Source organism: Gobio gobio, assembly GCF_949357685.1.
Source record: "Gobio gobio genome assembly, chromosome: 24".
NCBI lineage: Eukaryota > Metazoa > Chordata > Actinopteri > Cypriniformes > Gobionidae > Gobio > Gobio gobio.
In genome coordinates this window covers 11,536,727-11,555,231 of record NC_137120.1, presented here as the reverse complement: position 1 = coordinate 11,555,231, position 18,505 = coordinate 11,536,727, and the positions used below count along the sequence as shown (strand labels likewise).

The 18,505-nt window shown below is 38.0% G+C and overlaps 1 protein-coding gene across 2 annotated transcripts; it reads left to right on the top strand.

The window, feature by feature from the left end:
* Window positions 1-1,918: 1,918 nt before the first annotated feature.
* LOC307120368 (uncharacterized protein) lies at window positions 1,919-17,492 on the top strand. 2 transcript variants are annotated; one of them, XM_079807382.1, is made up of 5 exons: window positions 1,919-2,158; window positions 7,043-7,369; window positions 9,532-9,876; window positions 9,959-10,077; window positions 15,040-17,064. In XM_079807382.1, exons 2-5 carry the CDS (start codon window positions 7,078-7,080, stop codon window positions 15,100-15,102), a joined length of 819 nt encoding a protein of 272 aa, XP_079663508.1. In that variant the 5' UTR covers window positions 1,919-2,158; window positions 7,043-7,077; the 3' UTR covers window positions 15,103-17,064. The 2 variants fall into 2 exon arrangements, with proteins under 2 accessions (XP_079663508.1, XP_079663507.1); XM_079807381.1 differs by lacking the exon at window positions 1,919-2,158 and adding an exon at window positions 5,132-5,275 and having other exon boundaries at window positions 15,040-17,492.
* The last annotated feature ends 1,013 nt before the right edge of the window (window positions 17,493-18,505 follow it).

Here is an 18,505-nt window from a genome sequence, read left to right as displayed (position 1 = left end):
CCCGTAGGATTCCGAAGAGCATTTTTTAAGCCTAAAAGTCGGCCATTGCCATCTTGGCAGCACATCAACGTGCGTCACTCCCGGATAAATGAAAATTGACAAAGAGGCAGGACATGGGTGGAACTGAGGTGCCTGGTTGGTTGCTGAAACCATGCCACCCTAGCTCGACCATAGTGGCAATCCACCTGTCACTCAAGTGCCCACGCCCTTAATTATGCAGAACTTTAAGGCTTAATATAATTTAGACGGATGAGTTATAAAAAAAACTCTCCCCATCACGGTTGTCATGAAGGGCAAAATTAGCTGTACAGACCAAATCCAGTTTTTGTCCCAGGCTGTAAACATGTTATTTTCTGCTCTAAAGTTGGGCATTTTAACAATGGGGGAGATACAGATTTGACTCCAGTCGTCACAGTTAAAGGGTTACTTCAGCGATTTAGCATTAAGCTTTGTATCGGTAGAAAACTGGTAGTATATTCAAATTATGGTACTTTCCCCCCTCATATCCCCCTGAGACGAGAGAATTATGCAGTTTATTTCTGTAAAAAATCCTCCGATGACGCAAATATTGTCATTTTGGGAGGATTTGTTGGCCAGAGCCTTAAGACTACAGCCTAGAAGGAGCTGTTCCACATGTTATCAACCCGCCCATAGGGGGTGGATCTCACTCACAGAATGTAAATGCACACGGCCGCTCAGATCAGGCATTGATAACGGAGCGGTGCGGAGCAAAGTGAGTGTTTCAACTTTTCAATGAATTCCTATGAAAGTTTAGCTTCCATAGGCGTGATCTGAAAATGCGCCAGACTGGACACGCGCCGTGAATGACTGTCACGCTTACCTCAGCTCTGCTCAGCTCTTCGCTCTCGTGATGAATGAAATCTGACTCCTGCTGCGTTTGCGCCGTGACTTTCGTTTGTAGTGTCTATTCTCTAACTGAACAAAATGATTGTATTATGAAAATAAAAACAATGGTGGGGGCGGTGTAATGGTGGGCAAGTGATAAACCAGATAAACCGGGAGTGGTCTTGTAGGGCAGCGAAGCAAGTGCATTCTGGGAGTTGTTGTCTTTCATCCACATGAGACAAAAATACATTTTCTGTCTTTTCTCAGTCCAGAAGGCACCAAATTCTAAAATAATTTCACTTTTCTACTACATAAATGACCCAGTGTAAATACACATTCATCTTCCCAGCGCTGAAGTGCCCCTTTAAGTCACTTCCGTGTTGGTTTCAAGAGAGATAGGCCCTGTCCTAAATGACACCCAAAACCCTCACAGTCTTCCTACGAGTCCGCACTTTCACAACGTAATGCCGCTTTGACTGCCAGTAAGAAGTCCGCTGCGTAACCCACACCAGTGCGGGCTCGGTACATCGAGGGTGCATATCGACCTCAAAGGGGGGGGCGTTCCCGAGCACCCTTCTGAGACCTGAAATGACAAATGGGACACCCTATGGTCTCGTGGACTTAACGGACATTGTAAGCGACATGGGGCCGCCCTCCTGTGGGCTCACCACCTGCACCTCTTTACGGCCCCATTTGGGACAGGGCCACCGTGGGAAGTTGCCACTTGTTTCTGACAAGCGCTGTAAGCGGTAGACCAATCACAACAGACTGGGCAGTTTGGCTAATCAGAGCAGAGAAGGCTCATGGAAGGGAGGGATTTAGAGAGATGGATTCATGGAATCATTGAAAAATGTAGTGATGTATATTCTGAGAATTAAACATGAATTTGACCTTTTGATGCATGTAAACCTCCAAAACAACATTAGGAGACTTTAAACAAGCATAATATGGACACTAATGTTTTCCTTGATTGGTATGTATCTATGTGTAAGATCTGTAAGACAAGTTACAAAGCTCATATAGTCACCCACAAAGTTATTTATTAACAGAGAACACTAATCCAGACCTCCCTGAAACGCCTCGATTGAAGACCAGATGTTATGCTGTGTGAACGTCTGCTTATCTATGTGTAGTTTCAGCATAATGTCCGTCCAAAGGCATAGTTTCCAAAATAAGACTTGACCAGTAGGGTGTGTTATAAATAGATCTCTCTACATGAAAATTTTTTGATAAATTGGACACAACTATGGGACACCGCCATACAGCATCACAACAGAGAAAGGAACCTCAGTGGTGTTGGATGATGATCCAGGTAAACTAACTCCACAACCGTTTGTCACAGACTCTTATATCACTGGAACCCTTGGCTCAAGATGAGCAAATGTTTATACGTAAATAAAAACTTAAATACAAACTGTTCATCATATAAAGGGATCATGTCTCTTCAGAAAATTTTGACAAAACGGCTCAATTCATATTAGTTTTACTAATTTTATTAGTTATTAGTTGAACTTTTTGAAGATAGACTGTCAATGGAGGGGCAGAAAGTGCTCAGATTTCATCAAAAATATCTTAATTTGTGTTCTGAAGTTGAATGAAAGTCAGGGTTTGAAACGACATGAGGGTGAGTAAATGATTGCAGAATTTTTATTTTTGGTTGAACTAACCCTATAATGCGATGCCATTCAGATCGATATTCATACACGCGTGTAACTACGGTTACAGACACTCTTGTCAATTTGCTCTTGAATTTTCACAGACTGGCTTTGACCATTCCAATATGGCGGACAGCTGACACCAAAGAAACAGCCGTTAATGAAGCATATGTCTACCCCCATGTTTCAGTCTGTGTTTGTCCCCCCTACACATAAAGTGTTGATATATGCATGCTTAATTGCATTAGCCTTAATTCCCAAACAAACACCTAATCAGTAGGTCTAATATTTACAGAATTGAATTAACCTGTTGCATCTTGATTTGTGTGTCTCATATCTGGAGCAACATGTGCCATATTCACCAGCAGAATATCTGTCACTACTCTCTTGCTATAATACAACACTGCCACCTTGTGGGCTGTTTACCTTATTGCATGAGTAAACCTGCATTAACACAGATGTCACAATTCATGTAATTAAAGTTGAAGGCCTACTAATCTAGGTCATTATTAGCTACATGTTAAAGGGGCGTATCCAACTTTTTCCCCAAAATAAACGTAACAATAGCCTTTTTATTTTACCATTTATGACTCAAACATCTCCTGATGAGCATACTGACACCTTGTCCGCTCACAGTGGGTGCACCTATAAGCCTGTATCCTATTTTTCCTATTTTCTGGCGGGTCGTCTTTTCCCGCGCTGTCTGCGGATGTGACGTCACCACCGCTGCGAGAGCGAGCAGAAAATGAAAGCAGTTCTGTTTTTTGGCCACAGGTGTCAGTCGCGAGTTTAAATTTCAGAAAAACGCATATAGCCCGTATAGTTAAACTTTTATTAAATTATAATCAATTTAATTTTTAAAATGAGCCTTCACCTTTTTTTGACTGGGTCTGCCTTTCTGAAGCATTATAGAGTCTGGGAAACTACGTCATTGCGCATTGCATTATGGGTAGTCGCCGCCATGTTTTAGGACACGCTCAGGAGCGTACAATGATAACAAATGCGAATCACCAGAGGAAAAAACGACTATTTACTTTAATACTTTTTAAGAACTCTTGCTTGCACTCACTTATAATAAATGGACTAATATTTGAATCTCTTACGTACATGAGCGCTCAGTCGTGCGGCCGGGACATTGCACATATTCATCACGTTTCATACAATGAGAAATCAGACGGCCGCCTTCTATCGCACCACACATTGGTTTGTCTTTTGCAGTTTATTTTTTAATAGCCTAACTAAAAAGTGTGTATCTGATATATAAAATAGTAAATATACTTATAGCTTGATCTCAGCCAGTGGATCATTTATTCAATCAACATAGCCTATATCATATCGCCCTAATTCCTTAACGTGCATTAAAGGATAACAGATTATGGCTCGTAATGCAGCTTTGAAATGATTTGTATTTGAAACCGCTTTAGCCTACAGTACTAAAAAGTTTTACTGGACTTAAATGGAACAAGTACAAGATTTCCTTCTACTGAGAGAAGCTGAACAATGAAGCATTTCCAGACGCGTTTCATGCATTATTTATGGTGTGAGCACATTCAAGCGGTTCAGAAAATATTCATCTGTTATATATCTGTTATAAATAATAAATACAAATTATAAAGACACATTTTGGCTAAGTTGTTTATTTCCGAGTGTTATGCTGCCTTCACGTGCTCTCTGAATTATTACGGAATTTTCCTTGGTAAAAATTGCACATGAACGCCCTCCACTTTCAAAATATGAATGGGATGAGCTCGTAATCACTAACTTACTTCAGAAGTGGGAATTGTCAAATTTCCGATAGCACGTGAAGGTAGCATTACTTTCACTTACTCTTGTTATTTCCAAGCTGGTAAACTGAAATTTTGTGCGTGATTTGAGATATGTTTTCCACGCAGGTTGTAAAAGAGCGGCTATGGCAGTTCATAACACAGCAAGCGGTGACCATTCAAATGTGTTTTTAACTGTATAATACAAGTTTTAAAGTCTACCTCCACTACTACTCATTCTCTAATGTAGTGCTGTGTCCTAAAGACCACGAATGCATTGCGTTGCTGACGTCACGTTCCCATTCTCTATACTTGTCCAGCACATGATTCTTTGAACTACATGCCATGTTTTTCTTGTATAACTCCATTGTTCTTTTCAAAAAAGGCATATTTAAAGAAACAAAATAAAAAAATATAATCATAGACAAGCAGTTTGCGGCTGTGTCTTTATTGGACATTTCGCTATAAAGCATTCATAAATAAAGCAAAGCCACAAAAACGTACTGAAAAATGAACAATATATAATCTTCCAGCCTAGAAGTCGGTGAGTAGTCTACATTAACAACGATTTGTGACAATTAACCGATTGATATAGTGAGAAACTGTGTGAGTGTGTGCGTACACTCAACATGTGCTGGATTATCATCCAATCGCATTTATTCTCCTGCATCTCCCCACAGCAACGCCAGTTAATGTTGTTCCCCTTCGATTTGAATGGTGAAATGAGATCTGTTTCAAACTGCCAGTAGCGAACGAAATGTTTGGGTAGGACCATGGCTCTGGGTGGGACCAGAGGGTTGGCCAATCAGAGTTGCTGGCGCGCATTTTTCGAACTGTTTAATGCTTGGCTGCCTGCTTTTCACTTTCATTCATTTGAATGAATGAAACCATGCCGTCGCCGCGAACGCAGCGGAACAAGAGCACTTTTATGTATCAGAATATGCATTTTTGTTTTTAAAATGAAGCTTCTCTTTATTTTGATCTCATTGTTTTTGTGTTTACGAGTGAATGGTAAGACACTTTTATGTTACAGTCTCTCTATTTGTTAACGATATCTAAATGAAAAAAGTGATTTACTGTGTGGGGGGTCAGGGGATCTCTGGATAATCCGTAATTCGTTTGGAGTTATAAAACGAAAATACCGTTTTTCTGTTTTTTGTTTCAAAACGAAAAACCAAATAACCGTTTTTGGTGTCAGAATCAAAAAACGAAAAACCGATTAAAAACGGTCCGTTTTTCGTTTTGAACTTCAGTCAATTCGTTTTTCGTTTATAAACCAAAAACGGAAGTCACGTGGTCTATTCCTTTTTTGGAAGCGAAAGTAACCGGTAACACTTTCAAAATAGAAGTAACTATGGTTAACGAGGTGATTGTAGACTAACTATAACGTTTTTTAGTGCCACTAAAGTAGCACTGGGTGTGAGAAAAAAAAAAAAAAAAACACTTAAGTTAACTGAAATAAAAATTAAAACTAATAAAATAATAACTCTGGCTGTTAGGGAGAATTAAACATTTGTAAGAACATTGGTGACCTGTAACTTCAGATTAAGACAAGTGAACTAATTTTATATGTAGCTTAGGATAGCAAGAAGCCTATTTATTTATAAGTTTCTATTATTTAATTCACATTTTAGTTTTGTAACATATGTCTTGCTATGTGGAAGCTCAACCAGCAGAGGTCACTCTACCCCCTTCTGCGCACCGACTCTTTCTGTGGGACAACAGGCAACAAGGGTTTGACCTTTTGACTTGTGTTTATATCAAAGAGAAGGCAAGCACTGCTACCAACAGAAGCTAATCACTGAGTTTGAAGGGTGTGCAGAACTTCACGTGCCTTCCAGCTCCTCTTTCTATGGCACTATAGCTGTTAAAAACTCTCAGCTTCCACCATCTACTGTTACCCCTTCTGTGTCAAAACAAAACTCTTCCAAAACAAATCTATAAAGTTGTATACCTTTTATTTTCATTCGCATTTTTCTCCAGTGTAATATACTTATTATGTTAGTAAAGTAGATGAAATATTTTTTATGCAGCTTGTAGTTCTCATTAGTTATGTAGACCTACTTGTGTGTGAAACCTAGCCTTACTCAGTCAAAAATTCTCTCTAGCCCTGGGACTTTCAGATCTTTTAGTGCTTTTTTGGGTTTAATTCTGTTTGATGAACCACCAGGGAAAGCCAGTGCTCTGTACTCTTGGTACTTGTGTAAAGTAAAATAAAAGTGAAGTTAAATCATTTAGTTTTGGTACTCTGGTACTACCCTAGTACTCGTGTCAGGGCCTCCCAGAGTTTCCCCAATACCTGGAGGATGTGAGCCTGTGCACTGTGTGCTGGGTTTAAGGACTGATGATAGTAGCAAGACTGGCCCCAGTCACCTACCATCACTCTCTCTTCAAATAAATGCTGGACTGGCAGGACACCACTCCTTCCTCCGGCACCATAAAAGGGCCTTTGTTGTCACTTTCAGATATTTACATCATGGTTTATGGTAAGCCACATCTTTGAATTGTGGCACTACTTTTGTGGAATTGGATGATGTCAACTTATGTCTTTAAATACAAATGTACATCATAATGTACATTTGTACATTACTAATCTGAAAGTGACAACAAAGGCCCTTTTTATAGTGATGATCTTCTGCTGTTTGTTTGCATGCGTTACATTATGAATCCAGACATATTTCTCTACCTACAATCTTTATGATCTGTTGAAAAACATTTTCACTGCACTTTCCTGTTGTATAACTTTGGCTTATAATGAACTGTTGATTTCTTCTCCAGGTGTGTCTGGTGCTGAAGAAGTGTCAGTTTCAGTGATGGAGGGAGATTCAGTCACTCTACACACTGATTCTAAAACAAACCAACAAGAAGATATTAAATGGTATTATAATAGCATTCGAATCGCTCAAATCATTGGAGATCTCAATGAGATCTGCACAGATGTTCAGTGTAATGAAGGTACTGAGAGATTCAGAGACCGACTGAAGCTGGACCATGTGACTGGATCTCTGACCATCACAAACATCAACACCACTGACTCTGGACTCTATAAACTACAGATCATCAGCCACAGCATCAGAGAAAAGATTTTCAATGTTACTGTCCATGGTGAGTCCTTTTAAAGGTGCTGCATGTAAGTTTTTGACTGTACTACAACAATGCTACTGCCAGTTATTCTACTTTGAAATGTGCGTTCTGTGTCGGAATGTCTGTTTTTGTTTTGGTAACGCATGTTGCCAGTTTACCCAATAGTATTTAATAGACACCACAGGTTGCCAGCATAGACTGTAAACAAATATGGACGTAGTGTTCGTGACGTCATCCTTAGGATTCTGATGAGCCGTTTTGAAGTGCAAAGTAGGGACGAGCTGGCCGTCGCCATCTTGGCAGCGCGTCATCACACGTCACTCCCGGATAATAGAAAATGGGCAAAGAGTCAACAATATTATTTGTCAACAATATTGCATAATACATTTAATTTTAGTCATCGTCACTTGACCAGCATTTACGCTGCGTCTTGTCTTATTTTCGTCACGTGATAAATGTTTGTTGACAACGATATTTAGCCATACTTTTTGTTTACGAAAGCAACACTATCCTCGCCTTCCATTGTCAATTGCACTCGTTCCAGTTGCATGTCCTCAAACTGGTAAACCGTGTTAAAGAGCACCTATCATGGCATTTAAAATGTTCCAAATATTGTTTTAGAAGTCCCCAACAACAGTTTTGCATGCATGCAATGACAAAAAAGACTTTAGTTTTCTTATATGCATTTATTTTTACCTGTTTTGACAGCGATTCTCAAATGATTCCTTTAGTGATTCACTTTTCAAAACCCCGCCTTTACGTGACGCTAATCTGCGGTGTTTGGTCCGATGACCCAGTCAGTTGTGATTGGTATAGTCTGTGCAGATATTTTCGGAAACGGAACGCCCATCAAAGTCTTATAGTGACAACAATTTGTTAATATGTGTCAGGAGTTATGAATATGAAAACCGCGTCTGTACCGTTTGATTGTAATATGAGCCTCAGCTGATCTCATTCATAAAAAAACTCCTCTATTCTCCTCACGAAGACTCGCGACAAATCAACATCCCTCAGGGCTTTTAGTTCAAAAGTGTGCAGATGAGGAGACATATTGATAGATTCTCATATGTCTGTGTCAAATTTCTAAACAGAGGAGTATTTTTTATTCAATACTTCCTCAAAATGCACAGATAGCCTAATCATGAGCGATTGAGTCTCTTATGTGTTGTTTTCAATTCATACTGGCAGCCGGAGGGCGCTCTGTGCACATGTAGTCCATGTACAGACAGACGAAGAAGAACCATGTGCCATAATAGAAGTCCATAATAGAAGCTTCCTGAGATCGCGAAACATACATTTGACGACTAATAAACACTCAATCGCGACGATGTATGGTTTGTCTTCAAGCCACTTAGTCTTCAAATGCTCATCCTTGGGCAGATGAAAAAAGTTTGCTTTTGAGTTCACTTCAGAACACAGCGTCTCGTCGCCATGATGTTTTCACTGGAGTCTTGGAGTGCAATAAGTGGGCGTATCGTATTCAAATAACTTGACAAGTTGACGTCATCTAGTCAGAGAAAAAGCTTCGGTCTTCTAACGATTCTCAAAAATGACTCAGAGTCGACTCTTACTTTTGAAAGAAAATAACTATATATACGGTGCACTGTCATATTTCAAACTATGCAGGATGTTTTTGTTCACTTAGATCTATGTTACACACTACATGAAAGGTAAATTTCAAAATTCCATGATAGGTGCTCTTTAAGAGGAGGGGGCAGGGCAAACAATATTTTGAATTGACTGCAGTACCCATTTCAACAACTAGCTGTCATTCCTACATACAGCACCTTTTAAAACAAGGTTATTTATTTATGTTGTAATCACATTATTATTGTTAGATTGTTTTTTTTGCAATGACATTCAGAAGTGTTTTTTCTCTGTTCCTCTGTTTTAATTCACATGAAGTATGTAGATAACGTTTATAAACTGTTCAGAGATAAACTGTAGATGACCGTTTCTCATCATACCATCTCTTATCACATTCTTTTCTGTTTAAATGTGGATTTGATGTAAAATAAGGGTGTGAATTGTGTTCATAAGCACAAAACATGGATACATTTGCTTTTCAAACCTAAAGTTTGAAAAGAAAGGGCTTGCTCAGTCACTTTCATGTTCACAGTTTTCTCATGATGTGTAGATTGTTCCCCAGAAAGATCTTCATCATCTGATGGTTTGTGTTTTAGGTGTTTCTGCTGCTGAACGAGATAAAGTGAAGAGAAAGTCAGTGAAGGAGGGAGAATCTGTCACTTTAGATCCTGGTGTGATGAAAAACCCAAATGATGTGATGACGTGGTATTTTAATGAGACTCTCCTCATTGAATTCACTGGAGATCAGAGTCAGATCTGTACAGATGATCAGTGTAAAGAGAGATTCAGAGACAGACTGACGCTGGATCATGTGACTGGATCTCTGACCATCACAAACACTAAAACCACAGACTCTGGAGATTATCAGGTACTGATCACCAGCAGTGGCATCCGTCGCCGCAGCATCAGCAGCATTAAGAAATTCAGTGTTACTGTAATTGGTGAGTATAATTTCAGAATTTTAAAATACAGTTCAATATTTGTAAATCTAATATTAATGTCTGTGTGTCTTTATTGTTCCAGGTTCAGGTCTGTCTTCAGCTGCTGTAGCAGGAATATGTGTTGTTGTTCTGCTGGTGGCTGCTCTTACTGCTGTTGTGATTTACTATTGCCGCAGGATCTATACACCAGCAGCACGGAATGTAAGTATTACATACAGCTGATTTAACAAGAAATAGGAGATTTATTGCGCAAAATTAATCTTCAAATGTACAGTGGTATGGATACAGGGTTCCCACGCTTCTTGAAAGTACTTGAATTTCAGACACATTGATTCAAGGCCTGGAAAGTACTTGAAAACAAATATAGGTCCTTGAAAGTTTTCTAGGCCGATATGGCTAGCCTAGGAACTATACTCTCATTCCTGTGTAATAATCAAGGAACTTTGCTGCCATACTTTGGGCGTAGCGGAGCAATGATATTACACAGCGCCTGAAAATAGGCTAACTTCCATCAACATAACCAACGTGACAACTTGCTTGCACAGAGAGCATGCTGGGGACTATTTTCAGGCGCTGTGTAATAGGGCTGCCACTAACGACTATTTTTATATCGACTAATTTATCGCAATAATTTTCAACAATTTTACTTAAAAACATTTTATTTAACTTGCAACTTGTAACTGACATTCAGTAGTACTATAAAAAAGTATAAATGTAAACAAGCCCTTGACAAAATGTAAAACTAAAAGAGTAAAAATTTACAAAAAAAAACATAATATCAGCAAATACTGTTTATATAGAATAGTGTTGTCACGATACCAAAAATTATGACTTTGAGATGTTTGCAACAATCACATTATTATCAAACATGTTAACACTAACCACTATTCTGAACAGGTTGGGATGACCGAAATCTTATTTCATGATACGAGTAATTTAATATTTTTTCAATGTAATTTTATAATTACAATATAGATATTTAATTTAATTGTATCTGTTTTTTGTTTTTTTTAAATAAGCCAAAATGTAAATTACAAACAATATGACAAAAACAGTGCTTTATTTTCAGCTACAGTAGCTCTAATTAACAGTAGCATTCAATAAAGAAATTAAATAATCAAATGTAAAAACAAAAATGCTCAGTCACTCTGTAAATTAACTATACGCTTATTCTTAATAAATATATTAAAGTTATTCAGTCAAGCATGGGGTGATTTTCTATTTTCTTTTGTCGTTTGATTAACATTAATCACACAGAATATTAGGTCCGGCCCTTTAAGACCTGCACGGACCAAGTTCATTGTAACACATCCGATTTCTCACTCAACTCTGTATACGTTATACGTTCAATAAGACATATCCGACTGTGTTTACCTGAATACTCACCTGGGGTCCGTTCTTCGTACCTCGCTAACTCAGTTAGCTGGATTTGATTGTTGACTATTTGGCATGATCTTGGATTGTTTGGTTCTTCGAAGCTCATCCTGGATTTGCTGTCATAGTAACAGGTCCGTAAGCTTAAACCTGTTCGCGAGCGGCTTATTTCATGTAAACAGGATTAGATTGCATCTTGAGGTGATACTTAAAATCTGTCCCAGCCACTGCTACTTTATTACAAGAGTTCATTATTGAACCAGGGGCAATAATAATAATTTTAAATAATAATTATAATATACAAATTTTAAACTGTATATGTATATGAGAATGTATATAATATTATGTTGTGTATAATACTATAGACACAGCCACTTGATTGAGCGATTTATTTGTGATGGAATAATTACTTTATAATTTTATTGGCGGTTTACACACATGTTGTACAGTTAATCTGAGCCGTGCATTAATTTAAGTGATGACGGATATTATGGGATGGCTTGATGCAGCGCAGGAGATGCAGAGAATTTGATCTTGACCCTTAAGAAACTTTAATACTGTCACGTTACAAATCTGCTTCAAATTGAATTACAACATTGAAATAAAAATGTAAAGGGTGTACAAATACTGTATAAAATCGTGAATATAAATAATTTGTAATCATGTTAAAAAAAAACATTTATCTATTATAACTTTTATGTTGGTTTGGTCGTTTGGCTGTTTCCTTATAAAGGTTCAGAAATTCGTGGTTTTTTTTGTGTAATTTGTCAAGTTTTTTTGCCAGGTGGCTTTTTAATTATATGATGTCATTACGTTGCTGTCTTGACGCCAGCCAATCGCTGCTTTACTGATCGTGGTTTCGAGTATCGATGCATCTGCCCTCTTCAGGGAACACAAGAACGCGCAGTGATCTTAGATCATTTAATCCAGATATTTGAATCCAATCCGCAAATTCGTTTGAAGAACCAAATTAGCCTGAGATCAGTTATCACGATTAAAAGATCTGGGATCTGTCAAATCATCTCAGATGTATTAAGCGAGGTACGAAGAACGGACCCCGGGACGTGCATTTGTACATATAAAGCTTTTTTTGCATTTGTTAAAATATATTATTTGTCCTAATGTTAAATAATTATTCATTAATAAAACATTCATTTTCGTTTTCAGGGATAAAAACACTTTCATCTTTTCAAGTATTTCTGCAGAAATGCCATGATATGGGCTTAAGAGTATGTTTTAAGATAACTTTTTTTTGCATGTTTTTATTATGTGCCGTTTAAATTAATTTTAAACCTATTATTTTAGAAATATTTTATATATGTCCTATTTGTTTTCTTTCAGAGAAACACGTTTCACTTTAAGGCCTTGTATTAAATGGTTATTTTTATTTGACATTTGAAAAAAAGAAATGTCTCATTCTCTGTCTATTATTTTCAATCAAAATAATACGATTGAATATGGAGTCAAATGGGAAACACTTTATAACATGTTACAAATATATTAGGCCTAATATATTTTTAAAATAATAAAAAAAAGTTGTAGTATTGTTAAAGTAACAATAAACTACAGTGTTTGTGTCCATTAACATTAAATCTCATGAAATAAAATAAATGGTGCTTGAAAAAGTCCTTGAAAGTCCTTGAATCTGGTGTTCATGAAAGAGTGGGAACCCTGGGATAAATTGTAGAATGTCAGTAACCAAAGTAGATGGGACCCCTACGGAAGTCAATGGGATCCTTCAACTGTTTGGTTACTGACATTCTTCAAAATATCGTCTTTTGTGTTCAGCAGAAGAAAAAAAATCATACAGGTTGGGAACAACCTTGGAATTTGAGGGTGAATAAATTATGACAGAATTTTCATTATTATTTATTATTAAGTGCAGCTTTATTTAGAGAACAGGTGTAAGAAAATAAGAAATGCGCATTTCGATTCCACTTATCGGTTACTGTGCGCATTTTATTGTGGTTTTTAACCGCTGCACACACACATGCGTGCACGCTGTTTCCTGTGCTGCAGACACACACATGCGTGCGCACAGAACGGCTTCTCATGGTGAATGAATAGTGCGTGATAATGAACTGAGTTCTCTTCTTCGTCTTCTTGCACTAATAGCGAATGGACTAATACACACAAAAATGTAAAAAAAAAGTTGGTTATGTCGTTGACGGCAGATTTTCTTGAAGGGTTAGTTCACTCAAAAATGAAAATTCTGTCATTAATTACTCACCCTCATGTCGTTCGACACCCGTAAGATCTCCGTTCATATTCGGAACACAAATGAAGATATTTTTGTTGAAAGCTGATGGCTGAGAAAGGCTTCAGATAGGCCTCCATTGGCATTCTGTACATTTACTCTCCCAAGACCCATAAAAGGCACTTAAAACGTCGTTACAAAGTCCATCTCACCACAGTGACTCTACAATAATTTTACGATGCAACGACAATAGTTTTTGTGCGCAAAAAAAAATCTAAATAACACCTTTATCCAACTTGTTCTTGTCTTCCGTGTGTGCCTCCACGACGCATGCGTGAGAATATGACGCAGATCCGGCATTCGGACACATGACCCAGAAGCGATTTGTTTACAAGCAGAGGAAGACGCGCGTATCTAAGCTGTTGAATTCTACATTGATCGTGCTTTAGGTCTCGGCGTAGTGCTCAAAATGGGGTTAAAGTGTGCATTTCATGGATTCCTGAACGCTGGCGCTACGTCATATTCTCGCGCATGCGTCATGGAGGCATACACGGAAGACAATAACAAGTTGGATAAAGGTGATTTTTTTTTGCGCACAAAAACTATTGTCGTCGCATCATAAATTTATTGTAGAGCCACTGTGGTGAGATGGACTTTGTAACGACGTTTTAAGTGCCTTTTATGGGTCTTGGGAGTGTAAATGTACTGAATGCCAATGGAGGTCTATCTGAAGCCTTTCTCAGCCATCAGCTTTCAACTAAAATATCTTCATTTGTGTTCCGAATATGAACGGAGGTCTTACGGGTGTCGAACGACATGAGGGTGAGTAATTAATGACAGAATTTTCACTTTTGGGTGAACTAACCCTTTGATGCTGTCTCTATGATAACGTTAATCAAATAACAAAAGACGAGAAAATTCACTTACTGTTCTAGACCGAATAACTTTTAACTATATTTGTAATGTGTAACCTATATTATATGAATAAAGTGCAGTGTTATTATTTTACATTTGATTACAGTTGCTGTACCTACCTGAAAATGTTTATTTCAATCCACTTTGTTCAATTGTATTTATTTGTGCAATTGCTCATTTGTTCTTTTTTTGAATTACTGAGTGTTTACTTGTCTTTAATAATGCTTAAAATGTATGTAAGGCTTTTTTTTTTTTTTTTTTTTGCTATGGTATTTTTAAACCATAGGCAAAAGTTGGTAGCCTGTTGATTTTTGTTCATGGTATTCACCTACAATGAAATGTTTTGCAATAATAGCCTAATAATAAATGTGTTTTTTACCCTCTTGGATTCGAAATTAGGGATCTATAATAATCGGAATCGATAAGCGGAATCGGAATCTTTAAAATTCAAACGATACCCAACCCTACTCGTGATGCTTGGCAGAATCTCCTGTGTGTTCTTGTGTTTTGGGGGAGGTGTGACTTTGGAGATGCTCTGAAGGGAGGGTGGGATCTCATGCTAACTTGCTATTGCTAGCCACTTTGAAATTGTCTCCCCGCCTTTATATAAACTGCTATTGCTAGCACATTTGCATTTTGTTAACTTGTCACTTGTGTTTTGTCTCTTTTCTCTTTAGCTTCATCTTTTATGTTTATGTGGCGAGTGGCGAGCAGCGAGCAGCGAGGCGGAGGGACTGTGAGAACGGGTCTTTAAAAATGACAGCACTCTAATAAGAGCAGTATTTCTTAATTTGCATCGATGTGTGACAGCAGGAGTGAGGATGTGTGTGAGCTCTGCTTCCACCATTTACTAAACAATGGAAGCCGAACAGTCAACTATACGCGCAGCTCAGGAAAAAGAATGCAACAGAAAAGTGCGGCACGGCCGGGAGGGACGTGCTCGCGCGCGCTGCAGGACTCTGACCTGAAGCGCACGCAGCTGCGCACACGCCTTTCACTCTTGTAAAAATGCACGTCCTGGAGAGTATTCAGGTAAACGCAGTCGGATATGTGTTTAGTGAACGTATACAGAGTTGAATGAGAAATTGGGTGTTACAATGAATTTGTTCCAAAAGGGCCGGACCTAATATTCTGTGTGAAGCAGGGCAGGGCAGGAATATGCCGGTCAAGTGAGTTTTTAGGTTTTTTTTAACAATGATAAAACAATGAATAGTAAGTTCTGTCATATTATTCAATTACTTTTACAGTTTTTTGCCATGGTATGGATTCAGTGGAAGCAGCTGCATTTATCCTTCATTCATGCAATATCTATTCAGTCAGTACCTCGGTTCCATTGCTTGACAGAACTCCCTGAAGCCTGCCCCATCCACGACACTGATCGCTCTCATGTCCTTACAAATGAACAAAATTAATTTCTCCGTTATGGCCTCGCGTGTTGCAGACACAGAGCTTGTGGCGGGCGATGCAAAGTAAGGGTGGTCCAGTTTGCACATACAAATTAGTTGCTTATATTTACAAAACGAGCCTACAAAAGCATAAAAAAGCCTGTTTAATAAAGAAAAGTTCACGAAACTAAGTGAAAACTCACTAAAGTGTTTAGTGAAATTAGGAAACATTTAGATATCATACATTGAGTTGTATAAGTTGACGTTACATTTCTACATACATTTTGTTCTCATGTCACAAGTAATATCAAGGTTTATTTTGATCTGTTTTACATGATTCTTTTGTAGTGTGGTTTTCGGTGAAGTGTACTAAAATAAATATCGTCACCTGTGTACATTAGCCCACTTCTTCGCGACGCTTTTCCTGATAGTTTATAGAACAACTACTCCGAGTCGCCATCTGTCGTTTCAAAGAAAAGCACAACGGCAAGCGCGTCAAGTATAAACACCTCGTCCGTTTGGGGAGGAGCGCGCGCAGTCAGCGGAGGCTCGGGCTCTGGAGACGGGCCAAAGTACACAAGGCTTCAGGCGCGCCAGCGCCCACTCGCAAAGCAGACAGCCACGCCTCTACTACCGCGGGCGTTTTTTTCCCCACATTTTTTTATTTATTCGAATATTAATTTTCACCTTCGAAATTCGTTTTTTAAAAACTATTCGAATATATATTCGAATTTAGAATATTCGTTGACAGCCCTATTCCAAACCCACATTACCGCGCATGAGAGAGAGAGAGAGAGAGAGAGGGCGCGCGCGAGAGAGAGAGAGAGAGAGAGAGAGAGAGAGAGAGAGAGAATTCACTGTCTTTAAAACAACATGAGCGTCTTGCGCTCAAATTGCTCTCTATTTGTTTACATAGTTAATGTGAACTGTGAAGTAACATATACAAACAATGAACAGCTGTATTTTTATTAACTAAGATTAACAAAGATTAATAAATACGGCAACAAATGTATTGATCATGGTTGGTTCATGTTAGTTATTAGTCTAATACATTAACTAATGCAATGTTAACAAATCAAACCATATTGTAAAGTGTTACAAACAAATCATTTACTCAGAACACCTCTTGAAATGAGAATATAAGTGTGTTTACCCCATTTTTTTTTTTTTAGTAAGAGTGGTTATAGTAAGATTTAATCTTAATGAACTACAGTATTTTCAGGTTATTTATATGACAATATGTAGAAAAATTACCTACCAACATTGTGATTGTCCTTTAGCTTAATCATTTGAAATAATAAAAACAATATGATGTTCAAACTTTTGACTACTTTCTTTAATAACTACATAACACAATACTTGTACTTTTACTTTCAGTACTTGAGTAGTGCATTTTAAAATAAACTACTTGCAATACTTAAGTACAAAAAATGTTGAATACTTTAGTACTTCTACTTAAGTGTGGTGCTTAAAGAGCACTTCAACTTCTACTCAAGTCACTTTTTTGATAAGGAACTTGTACTTTTACTCAAGTATGTGTCTCTAGTACTTTATACATCTCTGGTTAATTTTCATAAGGGGATCATGGTTCCGTGTAATAAATAATCACAAACTGTACTAATCTATCGTCTCACAAACCTAAACTAACATGACTATGTGAGTCAATACATGGCATCGGATTCTAAGGTAAAATTTTTGTTGTCTAAGTTAACGTATATCATATAAGCTTAAGAATTGTTGCCGCGAAAAAACAAAAAACAAACTATACCTATAATTATGCTAATTAAAATTATTATTAATGAAAACATTATATGAACTTACCTTAAAACATCTGCAACCAGTGGCATTGCCCCTTGCTTTGTCCTCTCAAAATGACGTCCTTTCAAAGTTTGGGAGCGAATTTAAACATCAAGGCGAAAAGCTTGTGAAACAACCAAGCGCTGGGTAGAATCAACCAAGCGTTGCGACTAGGGCTGCACGATTAATCGGAAAAAAAAATCACGATCTCGATTCAAACATAAATGCGATCTCATTTCTTAATGTTGGCGATTCTCTTCCGTGTATTTCCCTCAGATCATGCTGCGTTCATGCTTTATTGGTCACACTAGAGCTTGTCACACTCACACAATAACAAAACACTAACCAATCAATCATAAATCTCCACTTCTCTCTTCTCCCTCATGCCACGTTCCGCTGTTACTGACGTGTAACAAGGCGGCAGACCTAAACGGAGTCAGATTTGTAGTGGTAAGAGGTAAAAATTAACCCCAGTGTGGAAAATCCCGGTGGCGACGGTGAGAGTGAGGATGTAACAACAACATTGGTACAGAAAAAAGGAGCACATTTTAAACCTGTTTAAACCTGAAGACGATGCGCAAAGAGTTATTTGCAAAAATTGCTTTTGCATCGTCGCAGCACCGCAAGGTAACACCACTTATCTATACAATCACCTCAAACGTCACCACAAAAAACAGTACTAGTTAGCCATGAGAGACAAGGGAGCCACACCACAAAATATCAGCCGCCAGACCACGCAAACTTCCATAACTCAGATGTTGTACGGAGCATCGCCATACCCTCCAAGTTCCCAGCAGTACAAAGATATAAGAAAAGCCATTAGGGCTGTCACTTTTTATTCGATATTCGAATATGCATTCGAACATGACGTGAAATATTCGTAATCGAACTATAAATAAACTATCCGGTTTTTAAAGTGCCATGCAGAGCGGGTACCCGCGAATATCAGGTGAAAAACATC